This window comes from Camelus ferus, chromosome 2 (genome assembly GCF_009834535.1).
Source record: "Camelus ferus isolate YT-003-E chromosome 2, BCGSAC_Cfer_1.0, whole genome shotgun sequence".
Taxonomy (NCBI): Eukaryota; Metazoa; Chordata; class Mammalia; order Artiodactyla; family Camelidae; genus Camelus; species Camelus ferus.
In genome coordinates, this window is record NC_045697.1 from 35,373,606 (window position 1) to 35,396,654 (window position 23,049).

A 23,049-nucleotide genomic window follows, 5' to 3' on the forward strand; every position below is an offset into this window, starting at 1 on the left:
ACCAGTGTAAAGACTTGAGGCAGGATCAAGCTTGGTGTGCCTCAGTGCAGGGATGGAGGAGGAACTAGTAAGAAATGAGGTCAAACGTGAGCACCTAATCTTAGGGGACCCCATAATCCATGCTTAGGACTGATTTAATTCAGTTTTGATGGGAACCAGTTGGAGAATTTTAAACACAGGAACAATCTGATCTGATTCACATTTTTAAAAGATCATTCTGGCTGTTATTCCTAGAAGGACAGGTGTCAGGGGGTGGGAGGCAACAGTGGGACAGGGAGACAGGTGATGAGCCGGAGACACTAGCACAGGTGAGAACTGGCAGTGGGAGCCATGGAGATGGAGAGAAGGGGGCAGATTCAGAAAGTATTTTGGAACACAGCCGACAGGACTTCCTGATGGTTTAGGTGATGGGGGCTGAGAAGTGACAAGAGCAACACCTAGGTTTTTTACCTGGGTATCTGATACGAGATGATGCCATCCAATGGGACAGGAATGACCAGGTGAGCAGCAGGATTGTGCTAAGTTTGAGGTGTGCCTGGATGGTCAAGTGATATCCAGGAGGCAGTTGTGTGCAGCCTGGAGGGCTGAGTGTGACAACACAAGCTGGATGTGTGCATTCAGGGATCCTCACTGGAGGAAGTTCATGACAGGGTCAGAGAGATGGTGCATGCAGCCAGGGAGAAGCCTGCTGAGGTCTGCACTCTGATTGTCCTTTCCATATGTAGTTCTTTGACTTGCGGGGGAGGGACATATTTCCTATCTTTATTGGACCATTTGTAATTTATAATTTTGTCAGTTGTTACTTTGTGTCCTGGCTGGCAAGACTGTACATCCCCAAATGCATTGATTAATATTAGAATTGTTTATGCAGATATGTTGCCAGAGTAACAATGCAGGTAAAGTGGAGCTTGGGTATCACTAATTCTTCCTTTTTCATGTTTCCATAGCGCTTATTAAACACAGTTGCTAGCGTTGTGCTTAGTGCAAGACGTGCTGAATAGCCCATAAGCATTCACTCATCCAGCAGACTGTCCCATACGTCTCCACATCGTTGCTCTCAGTGCCCCTCAGCAGGATGTTTGAAGTGTGATGCATCCCTTTATGACACATACTACTAGTCCTGTCTGCACGAGGCGGAGGGACTAATAATGATGCTTGTGTTTCTTTTCATTCCAATACAGGATTATGGCTTTGTCGAGATACCCAATTGTGAAATCAGAGCATCACCTTCTTCCGTCACCAGAGGGCGAGATTGCACCAGCCATCACAATGACTGTTAACATTTCCGACAAACTGGTGGATTTTGTTGTGACACACTTTGGGAATTACGAGTGGGTTTCTTTGGTCTTTCTCATAGTACACAAATGCCAAGAAATATTATTAACATGTTACTTTGATTTCCATGCATTGACCTTTCTTATTTTCTTCTCCCACAGTATTTTCCCCTGTGTTGCTGGTTTTAAAAATCAGGCATAGAAACATTTGAGATGCAGGCAGTCCTTAGCAATGGTACAAGGCAGCAGTGATGGCTGGGTTAGCCAGCAGTTACTGAGCAGGTGCTGTGCTAAGTGCGCTGTTGCATTTAATTTTCATTTTGTGTAACGTTAGTACTGTTACAGCCCCATTTTACAGCTAAAGTCCGAGAGGTTAGGGGACTTGTCCAACCAGGGTCACACGGCTAGGAATTAGGTAGACCCAACTCAGAGCCTGCAAGTGCTTGGAACCACATGGTAAACCGGACTACAGAAAGATGAAATTCCAATTATTCCAATTGGAAGTAACTATTGGGATTTGAGGGTCCTAAATGACATTCTTTTTCCTCTCATGTTTTCACAATCAACTGAGAGGTAGGCAGAGGAGTCTGGCAGGGAGATCAGAAGATCTCTTTGGATTCTGATAAACCTGTTTGGACAACATGGCTTAAGTGTGTCCTCACGGACCTGCTAATATGTCCCCCAATGATACACGACACTGTCTCTCTCCACAGCAGCAGCCCTACCCGGCAGGGGTAGAGTCCACCCTGCCCAACTGTCCCTTTAGTGGAGAGGATGATGCAAGAAAACAGCCTACCTGCAAACTGGTGGGTTCCAAGGAGAAGAGAGAGAGGAAGGGTTTGAGAAAAGCATGCCCAAGAAACACCTTCTGTTTCTCCCAGTAATTTTCTGGTAGCAAGGACAGCATTCAAAAATCATTCTCCTGAGCTTAAATTGCACTTGAATTGGGTTTATCTTTTAAAAAATAGACATTTTTGTGTTTAAAGGTTGCAGAGTCTCAACCTAAGAAACAGTTGAATATACTCCACCCCATTTTTACTTTGCTTTTCTTCACCTGCCCCCTCTAACTCCCTCCTACCTCTTCCAAAATGTAAAGACTAGACTTGGAAGGGAAGACTAAAAGATAGCCATCAAATTGTGTTTGGAAAAGAGGAGGGAAGGGCTACCTTCTCTAACTTTCTATTAACCACATATTAAAGCTCTCTAACTAACAGCATACCTTTTATTTGCCATCTCACTTAATTTGGTGTAATAATAATGACAACCACAGCAACAGTAATAATAATGGCTAACACTTACCGAGATGTCTAGGGCGGGAAGCAGTGTAGTTTAATGGTTAAGGGCACGAAACTCCAGAACCTGGAATCAGACAATATGGTTTGAATCCTAATTAATTCAAAGTATATCTCCTCCACCAAGGTATTTAACTACCTTGAACCTCAGTTTCCCCATCTGTAAATCAGGCGTCTACTTATGTTATCAGATTCTTGTGGGAATTAAATAAGATATATTACATCTCATGCAAAGTATGTGTCTAGAGTAACTGCTCCATTAATACTGGCCATTATTATTAAACCAAATCAGGTTTTTTGAGCAGCTTAAAAAGGAAATCATTCATCAAACATGCATCAAGCATCTGTTGTGTCTTGTCCCTTTGAGCCTCAGCTCTTGTCTCACTCCTTAAAAGACCGGTCTATCAACCCTGGAGCCTCCCAGCAAATGACAAGAGAAAGTTCTTTCTTCGAATAATTTGTGAAGCCATCATGACATATTTTTGTTTGTCTTTGTTTTCTGTAATACTAGATAAAGAATTCTTACTGTGAGTAAATATTTCAGGATTTCGTTTTCTAGTGATTATGGCCCACAAACATGAAATCATATTAGGAATGAATTACAGAATGATTATGCATGTTGTTAGCTGATTCAACAAGATTTTTAAAATTAGTGACTACACAAATAAGTCTTTACAACTGATCAACAGAAAACAGAAATTCCTTAAAAGTTATTTAGGTATACACCATAAATAAAATTGGTATTACTTTAGGTAATTAACTGAGCCACAGTTAATCACATTTTTTTTTTCTGTAACATGCATAAACCTACAAAGAAGAAAGAACACAGAACCTGTAGCCTGTAGTTATAGTTTTGGTTCTGTTGTAAGTTCAGTGAGTTCCAGTTCTCTTGTCTTTGAAAATCAGATAAAATTATTTTTCCCAGCTCACATCGATAGGGCTGTTGGGCTGATCAAATGTAAAGAGATAAGGAAGCATAAATCATGTATTCAGTCTGTCTCTTTTTCCCTCTTTCCTATCCCCTCTCCTTTCTTTGTATCATAATACACATTTTATTTTTATTATCATCACTGGATAAAGTTTACCTACTGAGAAAATGTAAAACCAAATTCAGAGATTATTTTCCAATAATATGTTGCTAAAATATATTTGAATGAAAACTCTTATCTGTGGTGCAGTGACTGTGGAATTCTCTAGACAGGATTTAAATCCCAATTGTATGTATTGGAAAGAACAGAATTCACTGCAGGCCTAATGAAGGGACTACTTACCAAGATGTTGGAAGGGCCACAGGAACAGATAAGAGATGCTAAGCCACTCAGACACTAGTAACGGTGGGGGTTCAGTACCATCCATAGGGCTGAAGGGACAGGCAGAGGAAACAGTGTTCCCAGAGCCCCGTGAGATCGGGAGCCAGGACTAGGGCCATCAGGCATGAGGAATGAGCTCCTGGGGAAGAAATACCCCAGCTTCTCTCTCCTCCTACCTGTTCATCTCCTGCTGGTGCCACCAATTGGCCAAACCTCACTGGAAATTAGCAGACAGGAGAGCCCAGGAGATGAAATCTGCTTGGGATCCGCCTCCCAAGAGGCAGAGAAGGGCTGGGAATGGATCTGGACAGAGGTGTTTAGCGGATGGTCATTCTTTTCACTCTTCTATTTCTTGAGATGTCTTGTACTAGCTCTCAGCTGTCTGTACATAAAAATGCATAAGCTTAGTTCTGTCTTCCGAGCCTACCGCAGTGAGGTTTCTCCCGTCTTCTCAGTCTTTGGTGATCTCCCTCCTTCTTCCTTTGTCATTTCTTTTTCTTAACAGTCATTTATTAGCTATCGTACTCTGTCCATGCCTGTGATGGTCTACTGCCTGTTTGCTCTTGGATCCGATCCATTCCTGGCTCATCTCCCTTCCGGCTACAGATGGCAGGAAACCACATTTCCCAGTGTCTGTTGCCTTCTGGCTCCTGGGTAGGTGTGGCCAATAGAAGGCACTGGTGCAAGGCTAGAGGGCTGGAGGAGGGGACAAGACAGGGTATTTTGCATTCTCTCTCTTGTCTCTGGCAGTAGCTGAGTCTCTTCTGTGGCTCCAACTCCTCCTTCAGTGGCTCCAGCTCTTTCCGAGTAGCCTCCTCCAAAGCTCCGTTTCCCGGCAGTTAGGGCTGGCTTGTGGACTCTGGGAACATCACCTCTTCCTGTTTTCCCTCTAACTTTAGAGGTGTCATGGTTTCTCACTGTTACTAAACTCTGGCTGCCTCACTGATTCCTGTTTGGCGTCCTGCCACCTAGTAGCCAATTCCCTATATTAAATTCACTTTGTTTGAAACACCTAGAGTGGTTTCAGGTCTCCTGGCTGGATCATGCCAAATATGATGTCCCTAGTTTTTCCCCCAGACAGACTGACTGTAAACCATCCCCCCACCAAAGCCTAATGTACAGGCCTGATTGTCCCAGTCACACACTCACAGTGCTTCGCATAATAAAAGCAGCATGTTTCTCCAGTGTTTGACCAGGAGAGCCAGGGAGGCTTTTAGAAAGTGTTCAGTTGAAGGAGCTGAGTAGGTTAATAAGCCCGGTGTGCTCTGTGAATGTTAGGGTTCTCATTCTTACTGGTACTCCTTGCTCTTTTTTTAATAAAACTACTAGTCTTTAGCTGTAATATTAATGACCAGGTGTCAGATTATTGATAGAACTTCTTTTGATGAAAAGTTAAGCAAAAGCTGTTTTTAAAATTGATATGTAGATCAACTCAACTCCAAATGATTTGTGGAGAAAGGTCAGGTTGTTGCTGGTCAAAGGTTTGTCCTCCTGCTCAGCTGGAGCACGGTAGCTGTCTTGTTCACTTGCATAATGTTAAGTCATGTGTCCAAGTAGGAATTATTCTGGGTTTGTGCACTGTTTGAAGATATTCTTTGGGAACTTAGGTACCTAATATTTTTAAAAATTGTTTTGCAAATACAATTAAGAAGTATATTTTTGCATTTTTAAAGAGATGACCTTGACAGGAAACTTCAAGCTATTGCTGTCTCAAAACTACTGAAAAGTAGCTCTGAGCAAGTGATATTTCTGGGATATATCACTTCAGCACCTGGTTCCAGAGATTATCTGCAGCTCATTGAACACGGCAATGTGAAGGTAACCCTATCTTAATAGGATTTCTGATTTCTTAAGTAAAATGTTTCTTCTTAATTTTTTTTTTTAAAAAAACCAACCCAACATTTTAATATGTATCCTGATTATCTACTGCTACAAAGAAAACTACCAGAAGATATACTGGCTTTAAACAATAGCATTCATCTCTTTGCTCATGAATCTGTGTTTGGGACAGGACTCAGCAGGGATAGCTCATCTCTGCTCCATGCAGCTAGGTGGCTCAGCTAGGGACTGGACCGTCCCACTTTGCAGATGACTCATAGGTGGCAAGTTGGTGCTGTCTGTTGACTAGGAGCTCGGCTGGGGCTTTGGGCTCAGAGTCCTGCTTCCTCTCCATGAGCCACCTGGGCTTCCTTCCTGCATGATGGCTGGGTTCTAAGAGTGAGTGTCCCAAAAGAACCGGGAAGAAGTTTATTGCCATGTGTGACCGAGCCTTGTAAATCACATAGTGGGACTTCTGTCATCATAACAAGCCTGCTCATGTTACAGTGGAAGAGACATAAATCTCTCTCATCTCTCAGTGAGAGGAGTATCAGAGTCACATTATAAGAATCCTATATAGAGAGTGGATTATTTTACCCATGTTTAGAAAATACAGCCTGCCACATTTGCAGGTTAATTATGTTGAGAGGAGAAGATAAAATAAAACGTCATACAGAGAGGCTAGCTGATCAGCCAGAGACACTAAATTTGTCCTTACCTGATCGGGTCCCAAACAGTTGAATTTGTCAGTGCACCCAGATATAGTCATGCTCTGGGAAGCTGAGAGACAAATCAAATCCTTGAGATACATATATACTAGAATGTTAAATGTATTCATTTATCATGGAAATATAACTTTCATACTTAGTTAAACCCTATATGGATTTCTTGTTCCTTTATTTTTTTATTTTTATTTATTAATTTTTTTTGCTTCATTGTCTTGAGATAATATCTGCAAACAAGAAAAAGCTTATCCATCTTATTGAATGCTTGGAAAGACAGGTGAGAGAGCTTGGCAGGATGAGGGTTTTCTGCATGTGACAGAAAACACAAAATGACAGTGGCTTAAAGAAGAGAGTATATTTCTTTATGTAAAAGTCTGGGCAGGTGATTCACCACTGGTGTGGCACTCTGCGGTATCAGGGATGTGTTCCTTCTTTCTTGTGGCTCCACGTTACAAGGACTCCATTCCCAAGATTGCCTCATGGTCCAAGATGGCAGCATCCATGTTCTAGTTAGCAAGGGAAAGGAAGGGATAAAGACGGGGCCAAGAGCGTATACAAGCTTTCTCTAAGGCAAATTCCAGGAAACTGACCTCCAACACTTGTTGACTGGAATTTAGTCATCTGACCGTATGTCACTGTACAGGAAGTGGAGAGATGCAGTATTTAAACTAGATACCCTTACACCTAGCTAAAAACACTACACCTTTAGAAAAGGGGCAAGGCAGATATTAGGGAGATGAGTTAATCTCTACCATAGTGGATAAAGCAGAAGTGAAGTCAAGATGGGACTCCTGATTTTGGCTTTGGTCAGAGGGTTTGTGATGGTGAAACTTACAGAGCATACATAAGGAAGAAGAGTTTTGCAGAAAAGATGAGTTCAGCTTTAGTCTGAGTTGAGGCATCTGTGGGATGTTAGTGGAGATGTCTATTAGGCAGCTGGATATATGGATCTGGAATTGGAAAGGGCAGTCGGGACTAGAGATAGAGATTAAGGATTTGTCATCATCTAGGTGATCATTAAAACCATGAAGTAAGGTGATATTGCTTATGGAGTTGGGGAATTAGAAAAGAAAACCCCGAGTCGAGTCACATTGAACATGGCTATCATGGGGCTGATGGGTAAGAGAAGGAAGATTATTTCAGAAAAGAGATTAAGGAGAGGTCAGAAGAGTAAAAGGAAACTTTGGAGAGTGCAGAGTCACGAGGCTGCATTAGTTGGTTATCACTGTGTAGCGAACACTTCAAACCTTAGTGGCTTAAAACAACAATGGTTTAATACTCTCATAATTCTGTGGGTCTACTGAGTGTTTTCTGTTCTTGCCCGGGTTCACTCGTGGAGTCAGCTGGTGGCTGGGGGTCTGAGAGGCCCCCACGCCCATGCCTGGGGCCTTGGTGCTGGTTGTCGGCTGGGCCTCTCTCTCCATACGTTCTCATCATTCACTAGGCTCGCTGGTGGCACGTCTACCGGCTGTGTGACCTTGGGCAAGTTATTTAACCTTTCTGGGCCTCAATGTCCACAACTGTAAAGTGGGGATTGTAATACTTGTTGTATCATAGGGTTGTTATGAGGGTGGAATAGAAAAGATAATGTCTGAGAAGCCCTCGGCCTTGTAGGAGGCGTTCAGTAAGTGGTAGCTACGTTTATGCACGATGTGCGTCTGGCTGTATGTATAAAATCAGATGCATGTGTAAGTACATGGTCTAGAAGTACAGAATGTCAGACAAGATGATATTTGGAAAGTCTAAGAAAAAACTGATTGTATCCTAGTAAGAGATGGAATTTTTATTTGTGTGTGTGTGTGCAAGGAAGAGGGATTTTATTTGATTTTTATTTGACACTCTGTTGGTTTCCATTATCATAGTCAGAAGCTGAATCAAGATTGGCAGTAGATTCTTACATAACTTTTTCTATTTCAAAGTTTATTAATGCAGAGAGGAGTTTTAATCATAAATGCTTGAGTGAACATTTTTCTCTTTAAGAAATGAGTATTTAAATTCTGCAGTCTTAAAATTTGAGAGCATCTTTTCAAAATCTAATAAAATAAAAAGATAGTTAAACATATTCATAGTTTATGACTTCCAGTATATACAGCTGAATGACTAAATTTTTATCTCTTCCCAAGGCAAATCAGAACCTTACTTTAAAAATTTATTTGCTCTTTTCATCATTACAAAAATGTTAATTTAATTTTGGAAATTTATTGCAGTGTTTCCATGTATACAGAAGTCATATATATGTGTGTGTGACTGTGATGTTTAAGTAATAGTAAAGGTTAATTAACAAGCATTCATTTATCTACCACTAAGCTTCAGAAAAAAATTAAGAATTACATAATAAATTGTGATATTTCTCTTAGTGATGAAAAATATATTTAAAATTAAATTTTAATAGTAAAATTTAGTCAAATAGTCAAAAGTCTGGTACAATTTATAACGTACAGGATTTTTTTAACAGAAGAAAATGGAAATTTCTTCAGTGTAAAAGTTCCCTATTTAGGGTTTTCCCAACACATTATAGAAAAAAATGTTTATGTTCTGATTTTCTGACGAAAAATAACGCTGGTCTCAAGCTTTCGACATCAAAAAGACTCACAGTTACTCCTGAAACACGTTTGTTTCCAGTGACTCAGTTTGACAAACACAGACTGAACTCCTGCCAAACGCCAGGCTTCATGCTAAGGACCCGGGAGCCAAGGTGTCATGGAGTCTCTCTGCTCAGGAAGGGGAGAGGGGACACATCTAAACAATTAACTGTCCAGAGTGCTGGAGCTGGTGGGCAGATGAGCGCGCAGTCAATTCTGCCTGGGATGAGATGCTTGGAAAGCTAGGGGCGGGGGGGCAGGTCCCAGGTCGTAACTGCGGATCCACCTGCCTAACTCCCTGTCAAGACTACCTTCGTGTTGCACTGTCAGCATCTAATTCAGGGGCCAGGTGCCACGTGGTGGGTACTCCAGAAATATCTGGAGAATGAATAAATAACTGGGGCCTTAAAAAAACACCAGGAGGAGTCAGGCAGAGAAAATAGCGGGCACAAAGAGAGGCCTGTTTATTACTGCAGCTCACACGTTTTCTTGGCAACTCAGAACAGAGCACCGTTTTTAAGGCTTTAAACATGCTCTTCTCTCTTTATTATTAGGACATCGACAGCACAGATCAAGACAGATGGTGCGAATACATTATGTATCGAGGGCTGATCAGGTGAGCACAGGTGTTTGATTGTTGTTTTTCTTACTCTATTATTACTGTCATCTTTTGGGTCTATCCTGTCAGGAAAAACCTTATGGAAGCAATTCATTAATTTTGTTACTTTCATAAACATTGATTTGGCTATTTACCCGGCTTGACACTTTTTCCAAGCCCTGGCCTAATGATTTAAGGAGTAAACGGCTAAGCAAATTAAGTTTAATTATACAAACAGGATACTGTGTAAATTATTAAGCCTGGTAAGTGTATAACTGTCAACACATGTTAGGAATGGAACCGTTTTTGACTGTATGGCATGGTGGAAACAGCACGGACTCTGAGCTTAGAATTCCAGCTTTGCCAACTTCTAATCGTGTAAACTTGGGTGACGGAACTACCTGTTGGAGCCGGTACTATATTGTGGTCAGCTCTCTAGGTAGATTATATTTTTAAAAAATGTCACCCTCTATCAAAAAGGTGAATATTATCTCAATATACATATGTATGTCTATAAATATTCCAAAACACTGTAGCTGAAAGATTGCAAAATTCAAACATGTAACTGCAAATCTGTTTTGAAGGCAGTGTTTCTTCAAGCAAAGAGCAGTTTAATACCAGAAAAAGGGACTAACCATTCATTCATTCATTCAACAAGCATTTATTAAATACCTATTACATGCTAGGCATTGTTCTAGGCACAAAATGAAATCCTTGACTCATGGAGCTTACACTCCTGTGGATGGAGACAGAAAATAAGCCCGGAAGAAATAGACTAGGACAGGTGGTGATGAGTGTGATGAGGCAGGTGAATGAAGCCGGGTAAGAAGGATGGGGAGCACAGGGGAGGCCGCAGTGTGTGACATGGGGTGGGCAGGACAGCCACTTGCTTGGATGCGGTGCTGTTCAGCCAGCAGACTGAGTAAGGGGAGGGAGTCCACCTGCATCCATCCTGAGGGAAGCATCCAGGCAGAGCGAACAGCAGGTGCAAAAGTTTGAGGGGTTCATACTAGTACCTTTTGGTGACAATGAGGAGGCCAGCGTGGCTGGAGTAGAGTGAGATGGGAGGTGACGTGAGACAGGTGAGGAGGGACAGATCATGGAGACAGTGACTGATCCACAGTCCCTCCACTCACAGGATTCTTCAGTGGAAACAGCATGTTGGAGACCATTCCTGAAACTCATCCCTAGTTGGTACAGGATCTGTTTGGAGATATTTGACCTGAGGCCTCTAATTGCCCTACTTGGGGCAGTGCTGGGAACTGTGGGGACTGTGTGGGCTTCTAAGACGGACTTCACTGGGCCTTAGTCCTTCTTCCATACAGAGCACTTCATCACTCAGAGGTGTCTTGGCATCACCTGCCTGAAGAGAAGGGCTGGTGTTGACCTGATCACCCCTAAGTAACCTTCTGTTCCAAGATCTGTGGTCCACACTGATGAAAGGAATGGCTGTCTTCTAGGGATGACACAGAATCGGAGTCAGTTTCTCTCCCCTTGGACATATGGCTTGTTCCGTTATGAGTCATAGTCCAGTGAAAGCAAACCATTCCCTGTCCTCTTTACTCCGCTTGTTCCCCCATAGTCCTTGGGCACTTAGCACCACCCGATAGCCTTAACACGTATTTAATTTGTCCTCCCCACCTGGAATGAAAGCGTTATGAGGGCAAGAGCTCCATTTTATTCACTGTTTATCCCCAGTACTAGAACAATGCCTTCATGTAGTAGGGACATGATATGTATTTGTTCTTTGAATAAATGAATGACTGAAGCTGACTTCAGTATTAGTTTTTTGGAGAGGCAAAATAGAAATAAAATAAAATGAATTCCTGGCTGCTCATGGCTCCCCCATTTTTCTGTCTGAGCTTCTCAGTAGCTGTTTGGATAACATCTATAAAGTACTTTGAATTTCCCAGAGAACTGAAAGCTCTAACCAAAAACAAGATGTGCAATTTTTTCAGACATTAAAAATGTGTGATTTTTCAGATGTTAAAAACCTTTTATTTTAGATATTTAAATGTGAATGAAAATATACATGTGGTATTTGCATTTTTAAAGGTAAGAAAGAATTGAGGCATATGATCCTGTCATTCTGAAGAATTCCTGCTATTGACTCAAAACATAATTAATTGTGTAAGAGGCAATTTGTGTAGACAGACTATTCATTAGTGTAAAAAAGCAGAGTAAGGTTGCCAAGTATGTTTGGTTAATTAAGTCTATGTGCATGTTCCTTATTCATTTATATCAGAAAAGCAATATTTGGATAAATATTTAGAGTAATAAATCAAGTTAATTCTTGTGATACATAGAATAGAGTTAGAAATGGGAAACTAGCTTAATAATAAAGGTGTTATCTACTGGATCTCATCAGATTTCTGTTTGAGGATAAAATCTTTACAAACCATGTCTATTTCTGCCACAGATTGGGTTATGCAAGAATCTCCCATGCTGGACTGAGTGACTCTGAAATTCAGATGGCCAAATTTAGGATTCCTGATGACCCCATTAATTACAGAGACAACCAGAAAGTAGTCACAGACCACAGGAAAGTTCCCAAGGAAATTCACTTCAATCCCAGGTGAGTGAGTTTTTATGTTGTAAACTATAGTTATGAGGTCGGGCATCCCCTCCAGGGAGCTACAAATTAGATTTGGTTCTAGAGATTTATTCATGTAAAGGAGCTCATGGTAGAGGTTATAACATCCTGCTTGGGTTGAAATTATGGTCCCTGCTTTCTGAGATAGAGAAACATGTTGAAGTCCCGACCTCAGGCAAAAAAGATCAACATGGCACCACGATCATCACCATCATCACCATCGTTAACACAACGGTAGCTAATGTTAGAGTGCTGCTGTGTCCCAGACCCTGTTCTAGGTGCATCGTGTGTTATCTTGATTAATCCCCATTGGTTGGGTTCTCTTGTTCTCCCCACCTTAGAGGTAAAGAAGCTCAGGCTAGGACTGTGACATAACTTCACTAGAGTTACATGACCGAGCTCAGAAGTGGGAAGGAAGCCTGTTGGCATCATTGGGTTGCTGTGGTTCTCAGCACTCGCTGCACATTAGACTCACCTGGAGAGCTTTTAAAAACTACCTCTGCCTGGGTCCCACCCCGACCGATTCATCAGAATCTCTGGGTGGCACCTGGGCTTTGAGTTAAAAAATCTTTCCAGGTTATTCTAATGTGCAGTTATGATTGAGACTGTGGAGAGTGGATCATTTATTTCCATTACAGATATTCTGCCCTGTGAAATATCCTAGGTTTTGTTTCGTCTTAAACAGAGGTTATCTGAGAAATCTATTTGCAGCAAAACACATGGTTTGGAGTAGGAGTTCTTTCCTTGTCCAGTGACTGGATAATGAGAGGAAATGTCCGCCTAAGACTAGACCCCGAACGTGTCATACGCTGTTACTCTTATGTGACATTTCTCCTACTTTTACTAGCTAAAAGCTGTAGAAAATTCTCAGACCTCATTTTGTTTGGGGGAAAAATGACATTTATCCCTTCTCTTTTTCTTCCTTGTCTCTCTTTACAACAAGAAAATACTGTACCAAAGTGTAGGCAGTGAATGCGAGGAGAGCTACCGTCTTGATTTGTATCACTATTTGATCTTGCCCTTTGTCACTGTAACGTGGTTGTGTGTAATGTGGTTGTGTAATGTGGGCTCGGGAGTCAAGCTGCCCAGTTTAGAGCCCCACTCTTGCCAGTGAACAGCTGGGCAACGTGGGCAAGTTGCTTAACCCCTCTTAAGCTTCAAATCTCATCTGCAAAATGGGAAAAATAGCGGCGCCTAACTCTTCAGGTTATCTGAGGTCTGAATGACGTCAAGTTCTTAGAATAGTGCATGGTGTAAACTCAATCGCCAGGAGCTGCACTTGTAGCAACAGTGTTTGTAGCAGTAACAGAAGTAAAATCAAAAGCTTCCCTCCTTTTGGTGACTGAGGTGACTTCTTAAATGGAAGCTAAAGCATCTGGGAAAGGAAAATAATTTCCTGTTTCCTTATTCTCATATACTAGGAGTATAGAAAACTCCAAATAAAATACTTTTGGCTAATCGCAGTGGCAGATTGATCCAAACCAACTGTGAACAGCCTTAGATCTACTTTCTTGCTCTGTTTAATGATGAAAATAAGAGAAGCATAAGTGGAAGGCCTGCTTTAATCTTAAAAGTCCCTATTATAAAATATATGCAGATGAAAATCTATCAAATAGAAATAGTCAAAGAATACTAAGTTCACCAAAAAACCCTATTCCTTAATTAAACAAATAGACATTAAGTACCATGATGCTAGAACCTGAGGACAGAGCAGTGAATAAGACCAACTTTGTGGAGCTTGTGTTCTGGTAGGGAGATAAGCAATTCAAAGATTATCACTGGTAATAGTTTTGCATACATCTTTGTTTCTTATATGTACATATATCTATATATCACACAATCATCCCAACTTAGTAAATGTATGAAACATATATATGTGTGTGTTTATGTGTATGTGTGTTCATTCTATTGGTTTAATTATTTTTTTAATGGAGGGGGTACCTGGGATTGAACCTAGGACCCTGTGCATGCTAAGCATGTGCTTTACTACTTGAGTTGTACTCTACTCCCCATTCTGTTTGTTAATATGATTAAAAAAAAATCTAAATAGTATATGATGAACTTCCTTCCATAATGAAGTACTCTCCTGAAACTATTTTTAATGGTTGGATAATATTCCATTGTATGGCTGTACCAAACTTGGCTGACCAGTTGTTTTTTTGCACATTTAGTATTCCATTATTACAGAAAGTCTTCTCAGGACTCTTTATGTTTTGCATATATCGTTGATTCTTCTTTAGTACTCAGTTCTAGTTGTGAAATAGTAGAATCAAAGGTTATGCAAAATTTTTATATCCCTTATTGTTTGTTGTTTTGAGGTGACAAAGTAAACAGATCTCCTGTATCCTACATTATTGAGATTATTAGAACATTGCAATTGCTGATGAAAGAAAGAAAGTCATCAGTTCTTTTCAGTGCCTTTTCAGTGCTTTCCATCATACCAACCAGAGCTATATCATTATCTAATTATTCATTGCTAATGTAAATCATTAATCTGTAGCGCCTGAGCACTGTAGTAGACTTAGAAGTTGTGATTATACCAAAATAAATTCTACATATGCATAAATGTAACATGAATCACATTTCAGGTTTCATGATCCCTTCACTTATACAATGGCTATACAATGGCTGAGGACTAGAGAGCAAATCCAGACTTATTTTTTCACAAATGTTATCACCCAATTAATTCCTAAACAGTTGTACTTTTTGGAATGGTCCATAATCATGGAACGAGGGCTTCAAAGATTAAAAATTTAGTCTGCCTTTCCTTAGGCATGAATCCTTTGTTAATTCTTCACTTGCTGTTTTATAAATTAATTGCATCTCTCCTGGTTTTATGATAGTTAAGTAAAACCACAATAGATTATGGTTGAAATTTTACATAAGAACATACCTTTCTGAATGGTTTTTACATGTCAATTACTTTTTTTTTTAGATTTGGATCCTACAAAGAAAGACACAATTCTGAGAACAATCATCATTTTCATATGAACACTCCCAAATACTTTTTATGAGCCATTTAAAACAAGGACTCATTGAACAAGCCTAAGGAAAACAAAAAGAACAGATGAATTGAAGTGGGAAACTACACACAAAGAACCTCAGTTTTGAAAAGATACAGTATGTACACAGTGGGAAATTTTTTAATCAATTTACAAAATATATTGCTAAATAAAAGCATTTCTCCAAATTGTTTTTCTTAATTTTTTGGTAAAAAAATAGAATGTAGGGTCATATAAGAAAGTTCTACTATGAGAGAGAAGATAACAAAAGTGTGTTACCTTTTTAATGCTTAAAAATAGGAAATGGAAAAAGAAGGAAAAAAACAGGAAATGGACTTTTTGATGAGCTGGAAGGACTGCTTGCAAAAATCAAACAGCCTTAAATCACTCTTGGGTCAAAGCAGGGAAAGAAATGTTTAGAAATTAAGTCTAATTGTTAGAAGACGAATGTGTACCTATAATGAGCGTTGACGCAGCAGCTGCCGCACGCCCTTCACCATCCTCTCCTGAGCTGTGGTAACATCATCTGCCTCTTGCCATGTTTCTATCACTCCATGGCTGTGCATGGCACACTTTGTGATGTCTCCATCAGTCAGGCCACCAGCTGTCAGGGAGCACACCTCTCCACGCAGACGGGTCCCACAGTGCATTTTCTCCCCTAGATCCAAGCAGGTAGATGATGGGGAAGAATTCAGCCCAACAGCACCATCTCTGCAGGGAATAGTGAATGGACTGTTGTTTAGGGAGGCACATGTGACATCTTAGAACTGGAAAGGGTCCTGAATGTTATTTTATATTTTGGGGCAAACATAAAAATTACAGAAGAATTTTCAAAGGTTTTATGTCACAATCTAAGGATGTTCCTTGGATCTATTTAACAAAAATGCATTGAGCATATCACCATATGCAAAACATGATGTCCCGGTGGTAGCTTTAAGAAAAAAATTTATTTGTTTATTTTTAAAAATTGAAGTATAGTTGGTTTACAGTTTTGTGTTAATTTCTGGTGTACAGCATAGTGATTCAGTTATATATATGTATATTTCTTTTCATGTTCTTTTTCATTATAAGCTATTACAAGGTATTGAATATAGTTCCTTGTGCTATACAGTAGGACCATGTTTATCTATTTTATATATAGTAGTATCTGCAAATCACAAACTCCCAAATTACTCCTCCCACCTCTTTTCCCCTTGGTAACCACAAGTTTGTTCTCTATGTGAGTCTTTCTGTTCTCTAAATAAGTTCATTTGTCTCATTTTTAAAGATTCCACATATAAGTGACATAATATGGTATTTTTCTTTCTCTTTCTGGCTTACTTCACTTAGTATGATTTTCTCCAGGTCCATCTATGTTGCTGCAAATGGCATTATTTTATTAGTTTTTATATCTGAGTAGTATTCCATTGTGTGTATATGTGTATGTGTACACACATCGTCTTTATCCAGTCATCTGTCAATGGACATATAGGTTGCTCCCATGTCTTGGCTATTATAAATTGTGCTGCTATGAACATTGGGGTACATGTATCATTTTTGAATTAGTTTCCTCTGGATATATGCTCAGGAGTGGAATTGCTGGATCATATGGTAAGTCTCTTTTCACTTTTTTAAGGAATCTCTGTACTATTTTCCATAATGGCTACACCAAACTACATTCTTACCAACAGTGTAGGAGGGCTCCCTTTTCTCCACACCCTCTCCAGCGTTTATCATTTGTGAACTTTTTAATGATGCCCATTCTGACTGGTGTGAGGTGATAACCTCATTGTAGTTTTGATTTGCATTTCTCTGATAATTAGCAATATTGAAAAAAAATTTATGTGCCTATTGGCCATTTGTATGTCTTCATTGGAGAAATACTTGTTTAGGTCGTCTGTCCAATTTTGGATTGGGTTGTTTGGTTATTTAATTAAGTTATATGAGCTGTTTGTATTTTCTGGAAATTAAGCCCTTGTCAGTTGTGTCATTTGCAAATATTTTCTCCCATTCCATAGACTGTCTTTTTGTTTTGTTTATAGTTTCCTTTGCTGTGCAAAAGCATATGTTTAATTAGGTCCCATTTGTTTGTTTTTGCTTTTATTTCTATTGCCTTGGTAGACTCTCAGTGGTAGTTTTAAAAATATGTCCACAAATGATTTGGTACTTCCTTCCAAAGGTGAGGCCTAATTCGTCTCTTTCTGAGTGTGGGCTAGACTGAGGGACTCACTTTGATGAAGGGAAGAAAGTGGAAGAGATGGCATGTGACTTCCAAACTTGGGTTGTAAAAGACTGTGACTTCTGCCTTAGTCTCATCCTCTTGGGTCTGAGAGAAGCCAGGTGCCATGTCATGAGCAACCCTGTGGAAAGGTGAGGAGTTGCCGAGGCCTCTTATCAACAGCCATGGGCGTGAGCCACCCTAGATGCGGAACTTCCAGCCCCTGCCAAGCTTCAAATCGTACTTCATCCCCAGCCGGCATCATGACTGCAACTCATGAGAGACCAAGCCCAACCACTGGCTTAGCTGCTCATAAGTCCTTAACAGATAATAACTGTTGTTTTAAGCCATCTGCGTTCAGATCTTTCTCAACATGTGATGGGGATATGTCCCGAAAAACCCATGTAAGTCGAAAATATCATTAAGTTGAAAATATTATTAATTTGAAAATGCGTTTGATACACTTAACTTTTCAAACATCATAACTTAGCTTAGCCTACCTTAAAGCTGCTCAGAACTCTTATATTAGACTACAGTTGCACAAAATGATCTAACACAAAGCCTATTTTATAATAAAGTGCTGCATATCTGAGGTGATCTACTGAATACTGTACTTGAGAGTGAAACACAGAATGGTTGTCTGGGCACAGAATGATTCTAAGTGTCTCAGCTGGTTACCCTGCAATTGTGGGGCTGACTGGGAGCCGATGGCTGCCCACCATCACGGGAGTATTTGTACTGCATATCACCAGCCCGAGAAAAGATCAAAATCCAAAATTCCAAGTGTGGTTTCTACTGAATGCATATTGCTTTCGCATCATTGTAAAGCTGAAAAATCTAAGTGGAGCCATCCTAAGTCAGGCAGCATCTTGTTTGGGTAATTTGCTATGCGTCAGTAGATAAGTAACACAGCCCTTGAAACTCTCCACATTTGGGGAACTCTGAGAACCTGGCAACAGCAAACATATTTACTTAGCATCTATTCTATCTGTGGTACAGTGCTGGACATGTGGCGGTAACAGGAGGTGTCACTTAAGTGAAAAAGACATTGCCCTTTTCTCTGGATCCTAATCACCAAGTTAGGGAGACAGAAAGATGCAAAGGCATCTTGAATGGTAACTACTGACTATTGACCTCTATTGAGCCAAGTGCTTTACCAACACTATCTCCTAACAACAATACTGCGAGGTGATGTAAGACAGATGACAACCGGGGTCTTTCAGATCTGGGATTAGATGGCCAGAACTCCCATTCCACTCCCTCCTGAGGACAGTGTCCTCTCCCAAATTTCTGTCAACTGTGTGAGGTTAAGGGGCAGGGTTCACATTTTTATGGTCACCTCTCGCACAGATCTCCTTCCACTGTCATAGCTGGGTTTATGGATGGTCTTGTGCTTGCATTTCTGACACTTGGATTATGCTACAATGCAACATAAAAGCATTTAATGCACTGAGCTGGTGCCTGGCACTCAGCAAGAGCTAAGAATTCCCCAAAGTTCTGGGGAGGCAGATGTACCCAGGACAACAAGCACTGCCTCTGTAACTGTGTCGAGCAGACAGAGAACTCCGTTCCTTCCTCGAGTTCCTCAAAACAAGGTAAAACAAAACATTCTCACCATATGTTTTAGTGGGTGCAGTTTTTACTGAAGATGTGGAAAGACAGAGAAGGGTTTATATTACAGAAACTCAAAACATCTTCAGGCAGAATTAGATACTCACTTGTTTTACAAATCTTCTGTCTCCTCCACACCATGTAGTTTAGGAATCTCTCTTATCTTCTGTGGCTTTCCACACCTCCTTCAGATTTCTGTGCATTTCTAATACAAAGCAGATTCTCTCTCTTTCTCTCAGTCTCTTACTTATTTATTAAGTGCTCAGGGCCTTAACTTCCATTTTAAATGGCTTATTCGAGGTGGAGGGTTCAATACATCTCTCTCAGCAAATGAGAGGGCAAGCAGAAAGTTTAAACAGCACCGCTGAACTTAACCTAACTGATAAATATGAAAGAATGAGTGCCCCAAGTATCTTCAAATTACTCATGCAGATGTACATGGGACATTTACCCAAATAGATCATATCCTGAGCCAAAAAGTAAGATTTTAAAATGTCAAAATATTGAATTAATACAGAATATATTCTCTAATGACAATGAAACTAGCTTAAAGTAAGTAACAAAAAGATGAGAAATCCCTAAATACTGGAAACTGAGTAATAAACTTCTAAGTAACCCATGAGTCAAAGAAGAGACCACAATAAAAATTAGAAAATATTTTGAACAAGAGAAAGAGAACCAATAGAAAGCATGTATCTCTGTATATACACACACACACACACACACAAATATATGGATATATGTACAGCTCCATGCCTATCAACTATATACAGAACCAACAGGAGATAGATATATGTGTACATATTTATCTATATATGTCTATATATCCACACATATATATCCATCTCCTGTTGGTTCTGCTTCTCTGTAGAGACCAGATTGATTCGATAGCAAAACTGAAAAGAATGCTAAATGGAAGAAAAATTATAGGCCAATCTCTATCATGTACATTGATATAAAATTCCTAAGCAAAATATTGCTAAATCAAATCCAGCATTGTATAAAAAGATAATACATTATGATAAGTTAGATTTACTCCAGGAATTCAAGGTAAGCTTAACACTTGAAAACAAATTAATGTAATTCTGTACCACAACAACATTTGTTTAAGTCACCCAGTCTATGGTAGTGCGTTACAGCATCCTGAACTAAGGGAACAGGTCTGATAACCCAGTGACTCTCAGCCTGGGGTGGGGGTGGCCTGTAGACTGGGGAAGGCAGAGCCCGTGGGGGAAAATGGAACCATCTAAACTCCCCCACCCCTCTGCAGTGGACATATTCTTACAGCCGATGTCACCTCCATTCTGGAGACCAGGCTCTCCTTTCTGTCCTGCTTGCTCTCCAGCCAGTTTTCTATTTAGTGGAATCTGGCAATTCAGGAGATGTTTCTTTTGCTTCCCATTTCTCATTTGGTTTTTGAATTCTACTACACTTTTTAAACAATCAGATGGATTTGGGGAACAATGGAAGAGACAAGAAAAAAGGAAAAGTGCTGATCTGCTGTATTGTGGAGTGGTGAATTTATCTTATTTTATACATTTGGGTCAGTAGTTATTTTGATTTCAATGTATTCTGGAAGCATCCGATTATTTTAGCCATAGCTTCTTAATGAGCTAATAATGTAATCTCTCTCTCTCTTTCCTAGGTAGATTACTTTAATCTATATCCAGGAGCTCTTAAAGAGTTAATGCTTTGAGCTGCCTTCATTATGTGAGCAGCTAATAGGACCAGTAACATAGTCAAGTAATGTCAGAGTAAAGACATTAAAGAAGACTCTAGAACAGGTACCAAGCAGTGAAACGTTGACTGATAACGCAAATAACCAGACACCCTTAATAAACTATAATTTTTCTCTGCACCCAATTTGCAGGCATAAGAGGCAATTCCTAAGAGAATATGCCCCTTTCAGAATCCTGAAATGCATAACAACAGGGCTGGAAGGGCACCTGGAGATCCCGTAAATTAGCTCTCATTTTGCAGACAACAAAATGAATTCAGAAGCTAGGTATCTATGTAAGGACATACCTAAGTAACAGAAAAGCTGGAACAAGAACACAGGTTTCTTGACTCCCTGGTCCAGGATTCTATGTTCTATGGCTTCTTGTAAGATTTGGGGGGAAACATTTGCAGGGTATATCATGAGGATCTGATAGACAGTCCATGCTTCTACACCACAAGAACTGATGCTCCAAATTGAGTTCCTCTGTCTGTCTGTCTGTCTCACACACGGCTCTAATCACAGACGGTCCCCCAGCCCTGGATTGACCTCCCTACAGGGACAGACGCCCACTTTCACCTGCACCTCTGCTTCTCTTACCTCTCCCCCTCCCCCCAGGTGCGAGTGCAGTGCCCGTGTCTCCGGTGGAGAAGATTCCCTTCCCAACCACCTTTTGGACCTCATTTCTTCCCTTTGCTCTGTTCATCCTGCTGTCAGCAGCTCTGTAGAGACTCTGCCTCCCCCATCTTATGAGATGCTCTGACCAAAGGGAGCCCAGCACACTCGCTAGCTAAGTTTGTTACTGATGCTTTGCCTGGCTGGCTGGTTGGCTGTTGGAGTTCATCCCCTCCCTCTTTTACTCCTCCAAGGTCATTCCCTCCATAAGGAGGCTGGACCTCATCTTTGCTGGAAGCTGGAGGAGACAGACCCCAAATCCCTCTGGTGGCCTCTACTCACAGCTGGCAGCTGGGCTCCTTCCTTGAGGTGAGTGTCTGCCTTGCTTCAGACCCACTGACTTATTTGGAGAATTAGGCCAATGCTTTCCAAACATTTTGATGGATGCAGCCCAATCAGTAAAAAAAAAAAAAAAAAAAAAAAAAAGCATGCTTTCTCAATATATTTACTTATAATTTACATATAGGTACTACTATTACTCCATATGTTAAATATAAGTAAAGCTTAATTTATCTCCACTATTTTGGGGTAAAAAGAAATACAAATGTGGGAGAGGGAAATAGCTCAGTGATCGAGTGCTTGCTTCACATGCATGAGGTCCTGGGTTCAATCCTCAGTACTTCCATTAAAAAAAAAATGAAGTTGTAAAAACAAAAAAGAAATATAAATAGAAGTTGTCACAAATTCTCTTTGTACATCCTCCTTCCCCACTCGGCCCCAGAACTGCTGAACTGGGCGGTGGAAGCTCTGGGAGCCACACAAGGGGTAAGTGGTTTCAGTACTAGTAATAATAATTGCCGCCGCTTTTGCGTGCTGACTGTGTGCCAGGCACCATACAAGCCTTTACATAAAATGTTCTATTGAATTTTTGCAGGAGCTCCACGTGGTAGGCACTATTGATTCTCATTTTATTGTCAAAGAACCGAGGCTTAGAGGTGCCTAGCTTTGCCCACTGTTGCCACTAGCAAGAGGCAGGGCAGAATCAAAGCCAGGTCTCTGACTCGAAGCACAGCTTAGCCACTGTGCTGTGCTGCTTCGGGGATGACAGCGAGCACTTGCTGAGGGCTAAGCACTGTGCTGAGCCCCGGACACACACAGGGAACAGGGACAGCAGCCTCTGCCCTCGTAAAACTGCCGTCCTACTGGGCCCTGACCTCCTGGGGGCGCCCTAGATCTGACTGAAAAGGCTTTGATCCGCTTGAGCATGTTAGGCTCTTACAAAAAAAAAAGGTCACAGCATGAAATTGTTTGCAGGAAATTTTTTAAACCTTATAATGTGTAATTACACAGTATTGTAGCCCATTTGGAATTCTGCTGGTTCTGAGTCTTGGAATCTTATTATCATTATAGCATTATTTCAATGGGAAAATGCATTTTAAGTTTCAAACACTCAACTTATAAACGAACTTTTTAATAAAGTGACTTCTCACATTTTTTTTTAAGAGTTTGGACTTCCTGAACAACATGCTCAGACAAAGTTATCAAAGCATTTTGGAAAGATCAACAAGAAGCACTGATGAAATTGTCAGATAATTACAGTATCATGTTCTTTGAATATTCTGGTTGAGATGATTGCTTCAAAATACTCTATGGTGAGTATAGTCATAGGGAAAGAAACCATTGCCCCAAGTTCCTTAATGAAAAAATAATTTAAA

The 23,049-nt window shown here is 40.4% G+C and overlaps 1 protein-coding gene across 6 annotated transcripts in view; it reads left to right on the plus strand.

Moving 5' to 3' along the window:
- CWH43 (cell wall biogenesis 43 C-terminal homolog) overlaps window positions 1-15,382 on the plus strand; it is a 53,352-nt gene extending 37,970 nt beyond the window's left edge. For 5 of the 6 annotated variants that reach the window (XM_032497256.1, XM_032497264.1, XM_032497270.1 and 2 more), the window contains 5 exons: window positions 1,182-1,331; window positions 5,550-5,694; window positions 9,556-9,617; window positions 12,019-12,174; window positions 15,128-15,382. In XM_032497256.1, the coding sequence (XP_032353147.1) occupies window positions 1,182-1,331; window positions 5,550-5,694; window positions 9,556-9,617; window positions 12,019-12,174; window positions 15,128-15,206 (592 nt within the window). In that variant the 3' untranslated portion in view covers window positions 15,207-15,382. The remainder of the gene's footprint in view (window positions 1-1,181; window positions 1,332-5,549; window positions 5,695-9,555; window positions 9,618-12,018; window positions 12,175-15,127) is intronic. The other variant, XM_032497251.1, reaches the window with a different exon arrangement.
- The last annotated feature ends 7,667 nt before the right edge of the window (window positions 15,383-23,049 follow it).